Source organism: Lolium rigidum, chromosome 6, assembly GCF_022539505.1.
Source record: "Lolium rigidum isolate FL_2022 chromosome 6, APGP_CSIRO_Lrig_0.1, whole genome shotgun sequence".
NCBI lineage: Eukaryota > Viridiplantae > Streptophyta > Magnoliopsida > Poales > Poaceae > Lolium > Lolium rigidum.
Genome location: NC_061513.1, coordinates 87,864,908 through 87,874,927, shown reverse-complemented (window position 1 = coordinate 87,874,927; position 10,020 = coordinate 87,864,908). Strand labels below are relative to the sequence as shown.

At 41.2% G+C, this 10,020-nt stretch overlaps 1 protein-coding gene across 1 annotated transcript; it reads right to left on the bottom strand.

Moving 5' to 3' along the window:
- Nucleotides 1-219: 219 nt before the first annotated feature.
- On the bottom strand, nucleotides 220-2,707 carry LOC124660132 (calcium-dependent protein kinase 2-like). The gene is made up of 7 exons (XM_047197921.1): nucleotides 1,903-2,707; nucleotides 1,671-1,823; nucleotides 1,442-1,557; nucleotides 1,183-1,350; nucleotides 966-1,093; nucleotides 743-842; nucleotides 220-654 (listed from the first exon to the last, which is right to left on the bottom strand). The coding sequence occupies exons 1-7, from the start codon at nucleotides 2,705-2,707 to the stop codon at nucleotides 565-567; spliced, it is 1,560 nt and encodes a 519-aa protein (XP_047053877.1). The 3' UTR covers nucleotides 220-564.
- Between the last annotated feature and the right edge of the window lie 7,313 nt (nucleotides 2,708-10,020).

Sequence of the window (10,020 nt, the reverse complement as noted above, 5' to 3'; positions counted from 1 at the left end):
CCAAAGTCATGGGCAAACAAGTTTAAGACGCCAAGCGTTTGAAAAAAAAAAATCACACCATAAAGAATGATAAAATATAAGGGTTGCCGGTTGCGCCGTCGGCAAGCCTGAGCGGGCGCCCAGGTTGTTAAAATTAAGGAAGTTAAATGAAGCAGGGAAAAAAGAACACAGAGTGCGCTTCCGAAAAAGAAAAAAACTGTGTGTATGGACATTTGCTACTCCCTTCTCTTACATCTGGAAAGTATACACTTGTTATGATCGTCGTCGTAAGTCGAGAGGCGGTCACTAACACCCAAGAACCGTTAACAAATCGACAAGCACATACGAACAGTTCTAACACGAGCTAGCCGGGGTGAGCACACAGAAGGAAACGCATCACACTGACCACACCCACCGTCTGTCGCACGTCACATAAGCGAGGCTAGCTGCTTCTTCCCCGCCGTCTGCGGGCACCTACGCCACCTGCGTCGTGGCATTGCTCGATACGACGGTCGATCGGTAGATAGGGACCAGATGCCGAGTGCTCGCTCGATGGCTCCTGGATCCATCGATCGCTCTCCTCTCCTATAGCACGACGTCGCGTCGCTTCTTGGGGATCTCCGGGTTCCCTTTCCTCATCATCGCCGCGAACTCGCTGTAGTCGATCCTTCCGTCCTGCAGACACGATCGACAATAAACTCCAGGCGATCAGTTCGCCGCTGTGTTACACGATGCGCTTGCAGCAGCGACAAGCGACACTTACGTTGTCGGCGTCGACCTCGGCTATGATGTCCTTGATGTCTCTGCCATCCAGGAGTCCCTTCTCCCTCAGCGCCTGCTCGAGCTCCTCCTTGGAAATGCAGCTGCAGCCACAGAGGATGACAATGGTAGCTAATTAGAACGAGTCCGGTGCTCTGTGACGCACGGTTTGCTTCAGCAGTGTATCTTGCACCGAGCGATAGGATTGTGAAGTTCAGTTAAGTTACCCGCTGTTGTCCTTGTCGAAGTACTGGAACGCGGTGTAGAGGTGCTCTTCCCTGTCCATCCTGTTCATGTGCATCGTCGCCGTGATGAACTCCTCGTAGTCGATCGTGCCGTTCCCGTCCGCGTCGGCCTGGGTACCACAGCAAATTAAACGCAAGTTCAGAAAGAATCATTATGTAATTCTGTTCACCAGTAAGCAAGATGTCCAGCGAGACTTACGGCTTCCATGAGCTGCTCCACTTCGGCCTCCGTGAGCTTGGTCCCCTCTTTGGACAGACCTCGCCGGAGTTCGTCCACGGTGATCGTCCCGCTGTTGTCGGCGTCCATGCTCTTGAACATCTCCTTCAGCCCTCTTATCTCTTCCTCTGACAGGCATCCGGCGATGACCTGCATATACATACCATGGGATCGGTTCAGAAACACAGAATGGGGGTCACTTGTACACTACTAACTAGTTCCTGCACTCAGAACCACGGACCCTTAGCGCTGCTTTCTTGAACTGGTTCATAGCCCTGAACTGCTTGAGCCTGTTCATGACGGCGTTGTCCAGTGGTGTGTCGGGCGCCTCGCCGTCTTCCTTGATCCAAGGATGGTCTGAACAACAAGCAGAAGAGTACGGTGTCATATTTGCACTTGCACGGTATATGTGTTGTTGCCAAAATTCAGGGTACAGATAAAAGAATGCATGCAGGTCGATGGACACGCACTGAGGACATCGTAGGCAGAAATTCTCTTCTTGGGGTCAGAGTTGAGCATCTTCCTGACGAGGTCCTTGGCGCCGGACGAGATGCGCGGCCACGGGTCGCTGGTGAAGTCCACCTGCCCCCGCAGGATGGAATTGAAGATGCCGTGCTCCGATTCTGAAAAACCAAACTCATTGATTCGTCTTGTTTCCTAGTATAAGACGTGATCAAGTTCTAGCAGAAGATGATGACTTGCCTGCCCAGAAGGGAGGAACACCGCAGAGAAGGATGTACAGGATGACTCCGACGCTCCAGATGTCCGCCTCGGGCCCGTAGCTCCGCTTCAGTACCTCCGGCGCGATGTAGTAGGCGCTGCCAACGATGTCCTTGAACACCTCCCCTTGCTTGAAGAAGACGGAGAGCCCGAAGTCGGTGGCCTTGAGCGTGGCGTCCTCTTCCTTGCTGAGGAGGAGGAAGTTCTCGGGCTTGAGGTCGCGGTGGATGACGCCGAGGGAGTGGCAGGTGTGGATGATCTCGACGATGGTGCGGAGCAGCGATGCGGCGGCGCGCTCCGTGTACTTGCCCTTGCCGATGATCCGGTCGAAGAGCTCCCCGCCGGCGCAGAGCTCCATGACGAGGTGCACCGACTGCTTGTCCTCGTAGGCGCCCTTGAGCTCCACCACGTTGGGCTGGCCGGCAAGGTGGTACATGATCTGCACCTCGCGCCGCACGTCCTCCACGTCCTCCTTGGTGGACAGCTTCCGCTTGGCGATGGTCTTGCACGCGAACTTCTCGCCCGTGGCCTTGTGCGTGCAGAGGCTGGTCACGCCGAACTGGCCGCGGCCGAGCTCCTTGCCGATGGTGTAGATGCTGCGCACGTCCTCCATGGGGCGGCCGAGCACGGGGCCGAGGGGGGCCGGCGGCTTGTTCTGCGCGGGCGCCGAGGAGGGGGACGCGCCGGCCTTGATGGACGCGCCGGAGCGGCGGGTGGATGGGTCGGAGGAAGCGGAGGCGGCGGCGGCGGGCTCCGCATCCCCAGAACCCGGGCAGCAGTTACCCATGGCGAGCCGGCGCGCGGTGGCGGGTCGGCACGCGGGGGAGCGGCGCCGGGGAGGTTGGAATTGTGGGGGATGCGGAGCCTTAGGGGGTTGATGGCGAGGCAAACGTGGAGTTGTATATGGAGCGGTTTCATTGGGCGGTGTCGGCACGGGCCGGGAGGAAATGGCGGGAATGCAACGCCCCTCCTCTCCTCCCTCTTTCCTTCGTTTGCCTCACGTCTTATTTCTCAACCTTGCCCGTTTTGGAATACCCTACCTGGGAGGAGAAATCTTAGATTTTAGAATTTGCAAACAACTTTTCACAAAATAGAGGATTAGCTTCCAGATCTAGAATTCTAAAAAATTTAGGTTGAACTTTCAGAAAGCTCCACATAAACTCCTAGAAATCATGTCAGCAAACTTTTAGAAATGTTATATGAAAAAAATACGAGAACTAGATGATCCATAGGTCTAAATTTAATAAATGAACTATCAGAAATCAAAAGGGGGGAAAATTAGATCTCAACCTTCATGACCTCATCTAGCGATATCAGAGGTTAGCTATGAGCGCAACCTTGGCCTCACACTGGGTGGCGACCTACCTTGGCTTGGTGGTAGCGTGGAGCGAGTAGTAGCACGCTAGGGACAACGCGGTTATAAGCAAATACAAAAGAGTTAAACGTGAAGTCAGTCCTAGCTCGTAGTGACACGCTATTAGTAGAGAGTGAAAGAGCATGGAGCCCACACGTGTGATTTTTGTAATTACTGGTAACGTTATGTATTAGTGTTTAACTTGAGTTATATTTGAAGGGTTTGCCATAGAAAATGCTTGAAAGATATATTGGCTTCAATGTTGAAACGAGAAGAAATTAAAGAAGATTAAGTGATTACCACGTTGTTAGTCAAGGAGTGATCCGAAGAGTAGTCATGAGAAAGTTGAGCTTATTGCAAGTATGTGTTGAAGAAGATTGAGTGAGCTATCATATGTACCTTTAAGGCATTAAAATAATGAAGAAATAAAAGATAAAGCGCAAGCTCAAGATGAGCCATCTCGAAGAGATCGTATGCTTAAATATTGTCATCCATGTGGTAATGACGGAAATGTGAAACATACCTAATAAATGAGGCTTCTTATAGTGGATTATGGTGGAGCAATTCGTAAGACTTTACCAAGCAAGTGCAATCAAGAAAGGTTTTCCAACTTGAGACACGCATGATCGTCATCATCTAGCTCAAGTGGAATACTTGCAACATAACTGTATATATGACCTTAGTGGGTTTCCTCTTTTATCGGTCTCATGATGTTAGTTGGGAAAACAGGTTATAACTAGGTTAGATAGAAATACTACCAATGGGAGCTTTCGAGTGAGTAACTTAATAGTATCATTTGAAGAAAACTTAAACCATTGTATTTTGCATCATATTTTTTTTATCTATGTGAGGATTTAGAACTTGTGGTTATTTTCATAACAACCTCAAGTTCATCAAAAACGATTTTGAATGAAAAACATATTGCATTTTTTTATGTTGGAGATTTTGCCAATTTGTCTTTTATAGAGGTCAAATCTTTCATGTTTCAGTTTTATCCTATTTTGCTAGAATATGATGTTTCTTTGCATAATCTATAGAGCTTGTTGTTGTTTTTTAAAAAATCCCAAGTTAATCAAATCAAAGTCTAGATGCTCAAGTTATTGCAGTTTTGGTTTCAATTGGTTTTCGCTTTTTTGGGCCGTAAATTCCGGAGTGTTTGGGCTAGGAATTCATGTGTTCTTAGGCCAAAATGTTTGGTTTGTTTTACTCAGTTGCGCTCGGTGGTGCAACTCACGGCACTCGGAGGTCCTTTTAAGGCCCCCTTGTTCATCAAAGGGGTGTTGGTCATTTCATTTTCTTTTTCATCCATTGTTGATCTTGAATAGCTTGGCATATCTCTTGATTCTTCTAATGGGTCTTGTATATTTTTTTTAGGAAAATCATATATTCAGCCCTCTAGGAGATATAGATGTCCTTTTAGGAAGTAAAGCCGCCCTCAAGCGAGGATAGGTAGGTTCATGTGATCTGAGGAGACGAGTTGCGGCAACCCTACGCACGAGTGGACCGTGTAGTGTGCACACAGCTAGACCATGTTATGCTCTAGTGTTTGAAATATGGTCCGTGAAACTTGGATTCACTAAAAATGTGCCTATTAGAGTAATACAACAATATTATTTTGGCGATCCATTACAAACACTTATATATTACATTACGAGTGGAGTACAAAGTTCCAAATTGCATTAGAAAAAATCATAAAGTACATAGAGTAATACAAAAGTATTACTGCGGTGGTCTATTACAAACACGTAAATATTATATTCCAGAATGAAGTGCAAAGTTCGAAATTGCATAAGGAAAAACTTAATCTACATGAGTGCCAAACTTACAAGAAGTAAGAATGAAACCACATAATAGTAGGTTGCTACTTCTACATCAACAAGCACTTATTTGGGGTTAATTTGCTTCGGTACACCCCTCCCCAAACTCAATAATATCAACGGTGGATATTTAACCATACCCCTTTATAACTAACTAGCAAGCGGGCCCTCGCAAATGCGAGGGTATCAGTTTTAGCATATTGAACATAGTTTTATAACCATAAAACTTATTAAAAAATTAAGTAAAATAATACCTATCTGAAAATTAATTTATTTATTAGATAAATTTAATTTGTTACGCAATAATAATTATGAGATTTCCAAAAAAAAATGTCGTGTCAAATTTTCTTGTTAATTTAGATCATTGGTATTTTAACTTATTTTACCTTCTTTCCATTATTCCTCACTCTTCAGTGGAGGTGATCTACAACCTTACTCACGTGTGTATGTTTTGTTCTAGCACATGACTACAACTCAGATTTACCATAATTTACAACAAATCCAGAAAACCAAAACTGATCCCGGGTGCATATGCACCCGGTATGTATAAAACATATTTCAAAAACATAAAAAATTTAGGAAAAAAATTTAGCATGTAGAGGGACATGTTCTATGTGTGCACGTAAAATTTCACATAAAACCGACAATTTTTATACCCTATGTAAAAAAGATAAATAATGCCTCAAGAAATAGACTATTTTAGCACCAAAAATTTGTCTTTTTTGCACAGGGTACAAAACATCTTGATTTTTGCTGAGACAACTTTGTGAGCATGTAACATGTCAAGGTATACATGCGGCATTTTTATTTATATTTTTTTAACATTTGTAAATATATTTAATATGTATTTCAAATAAAGGGTGCATATGCACCCAGGTGCAGAAACACCCTGTCCCAACAAATCCTAATATAATTAATCTCAACTATTTTTGTGGCACCACAAAATTCTACCCAGCGTATCCTCGATCAACATTACAGGGTAGCATCATAATTATACCCCAATTACTAAGGTCAATTATTTATCTTACCTATCAAAATGAGAAAAGAAATAAAAAATGAATAAATTGTTTGCAATTATATGTCCATTAAAATCTTAAATATTTCAAATTTTTATATGAAAAAAATTGTATCCAAATTTTAAAATATACACCTAATTCTAATACATGTGTGATTCAAAGAAATCATTCTTAAGATTTATCCTGATGCAGCTAACATTGTCAATAGAATAAGCCCTATGAACAAATATTCTCCAAAATCATTTTGAAACTACCAAGTGGAAATATTTGGATAACTTCAATCAGGTATATTCACATGGAAACTTCTATAGTGGCAACAACGTTCTATCTAATTGTCGATCTTGAAACTCTACTCCGTGCACATATTGCACTTGATTTATAATTTTTGTCTGACACCAACTTTTCTAGGTGGTTATGAACGTTCGTGCTCAAATCCAATTGTTGAACTCTTACACTATTCCTGGTAATGTCGAGGATATAAAAAGCAATCTAACCTAAAAAAGGTAAGAAATATATTCTTAAGTCAAAGATCTTAGGTTTCAATCTTCAGGTTGGTGTCTTTAACCGCTTAAAAAAACTCACAAGGTTAGTCTAATCTTGGAAGATTTGATTTTATTCCTATTCGTGGCTGGTGAAATAGAAGAATATATGATGCAAGGAAAAAAATGTTCATTTCGAGGGACTTGGGGCTTTCATATATACCGGTAATCTTTTTTGTTCTTCGTTGCTTCGGATTTTGATCTATCAAATGAGATTCGTCCGGCTGAAATTGTGAGGTACTCCCTCCATTCTGAAATAGTCTACATTCTAGCCTTAACAACTGTTCTCAAATACTTTACATTCTAGGTTTTAGTTAACAACAACACTGAAAATAAAATGATTTTGCTCTCTTTATTGGACGTTGTTATTTTTGATGTAGTTTGGATTGGTTGTTCACGTATCTAAGTAGTACTAATAAATGTAATAATGATTTGTCTCATTTTTTATAGAATGTAAATTAAATCAGAATGGTGGGAGTATGTGGCTATGGACATTGTGCGCTCGAAGATCTGAGCCTTTTAGGCGGGGTCTCTAACCTCTTTGAGAACTTGCATGATCGATATTTTTACCGGCAAATCTCTTGGAACCGGATCGTGTGACTTAGAGCTAGATGATTTATAGCTTGTGTTTTCCACCTAAATCAATCCTAATCTTATAGGTATTGAGATAAAAAAAAAATTAACAACTATCATGATCCCGCTAGAAAAAGCTATGCATGGCTAGCTTTTACAGAACGTATCTATTTTATTCCTATGGTCCTATGGATGTATATGTTCACCCGGATTGTCCTTGATGTGACCAGCTCGACACAAATCGTGTCAAACCGGTTACATATTCAATATTTTGTTAAATACAAGGGGGCGTCAAGAATAATGTGCCTGAAAATTTAGGAAACTTTCTTTTATTAAGAGTAAAAAAATTTATGGTATGGTGAGAAACTTTTTCTTAACATCTACCATGATCCAGAGGAAAATCTATACACGATCGGTTTTTAGAAGACGCATATATTTTATTGGGATGGTCCTATGGATAAATGTGTTGCCACGGATCGTTTAATTACCGAGTCGATGTTCGCGATGACCTTGCTCCTATGGATATATGTATTGTCGTGTATCATTTAATTACCGAGTCGACATTCAAGATGAACATCTTAGCATAAATCGGCTCAAACCGGTTACATGATCATGAAATTTTAGGATATTGTCTTTTTAGAAGAGAAGATGATTTTTCATTTGCACCACGCCTGCGGCATCAACGGATAGGCAGACTTAACTTTTTTAGAACCAACTTTTGGGTAGAGTATGAATTGTTCTGCAACACGTCAAAGGTGTGTAGTGTACACTAAATTATGGTAAGAACCATGCATTTTTTTTAATCGGACACACATGCGATCCGTGAATTATTTTTAATAGGACACAGCTAGAGTCCTCAGCAGCTACGTTTGCCCAAACAATAGTCTCCTTGCATCTAATATGGTCCTATATGGTGCGGTAATTTTCTTTCAAAATATGCACATAGGTGAACGTGTCAAACAATATTATACGGTTACGTAATTATTAGACTGATATTAAATCCTAACCACAAATTTTAGATCTAACCATCAAAATAATTAGGATGATGTGGATTAACGTGGTGTCTCTATTTTAAACATCCGTATTTTGCTTTTAATATATAATAGATAGCATGCATTAATTAATTTGTAAATAAGATATGAAGCAATTAAACCTATATATCATAACTGAGGTTTTGTCGTACCTTTAAAACCATGATACTAGCAGATATATGTCTAGTTGTACACTTCATGCAAATACAGTGCTAAATATCAATTATATTTGATTGTACATATGATACATCATATGTATACATATATTTACCACATAGCTTCATTTAGTAGTTGTACAAATGAAAAGGATGCACAAAACAAGAAAACATGTACCTTTTCTTGGTTACGTATTTGTCTCGGGGACTGTGATGTACCTTGCAAAGATAAAATTAATAGATTTCTCCACTTATTCTTAGGTCACTGTGCACCACGCTAGAGATGAAACACTCCACTCGTGTTACATCTTCTCCGAAAAGGGTAGACTCCACATTTCCAGGTGGGGCACTTCCGTTGTTACAAACATTGTTCAAAGCATCTGAAAACATGGTACAAAATGTTCTTTAGTGTGAGAATTGTAAGCACAACAGAAAATATTATTAGATATGCAAATTGAAATAAGTAGTCACTTACGTGAAACTGCAGATGAAGTGGGAGAAAGCAAATGAGGCTTTTGGGCCTCCTTATTTTCTTATATCCTTGGTGTTCCTTCGGCAAGTGGTATGACAAGACCATGCAAGTTCTTCACAAAATTTTCATAAATGAGAGAAAAACTAATATATTTATATTTATGTAAAATATGCACTCAAATGATTAGTGAGCATACATAGAAACGCCTGAAGTAAAATAAAATAAGAGAAAGGCATATCGACCCCACAACACCACATACCTTCTCTTGCCTTTTGCTTATACAGCTTTACCAAAATAAGATCTCTGTTATAAGAGTATATGATAAAGAAACATTTTTAGAAACATTTTTATGTAGATGGCAATACACAATCAACCTATGTATGATGCACATGATATTTTCTATGCATTTGTCATGTAAGTCGTGTCAAATGAAATACAAACATTGTACAATTTATACACTTCTCTAGTGGTGTGATCTACCCAGAAGATGTTCTCTACCCTGCTTTGACTATCTAGATTGAACTTGTATAAGAAATTAGGGTAATCTTCATTCTATTCCTTAAAGTAACTTATCAGGTTTTGTATGTATTTGGAAATTTCCTTTTATCCTATAGTGGCCTTGCAGTTACCCATATATTTGGTGTCCTAAGGAACTTCTTTATCTGAGACATACAGCGTTGCCATTATGTTCATTATCCTTGTTGCAAAAAGGTTCACGGTGTATAGGAGTTCAATGAACTTGCATTCTTCCAATATCTTATTGTGAGAGCTCAAGTATTTACTTAGAGCGAATTTCTTGATCAAACCATATGTGTGTTCTCTTCAACAAACTAGGTTACTTCCCATGTTGCACCCATCCACTTTACGGGCATCTTTGTTTGACAATCTATGCATAGTAATAGTTTCTTCCTCTTCTTGACATGTTGAACATGTCCATCCCTTTCTAAGCTCTTACCATACTTTTGGCAAACACATAAGTATTTGTCTTTCTCATTGTCCACTACAGATGTCTTCGAGGACCTCATCTTCATGGAAAACCCTAAATGTTTGGCATATCTTGTAGTGCATCTTCACTGCCTCCCACGAATGAAATCCCATTCCAACATAAGGTTTTTATGGAGCTAAATCTGCATGTGTCGACTA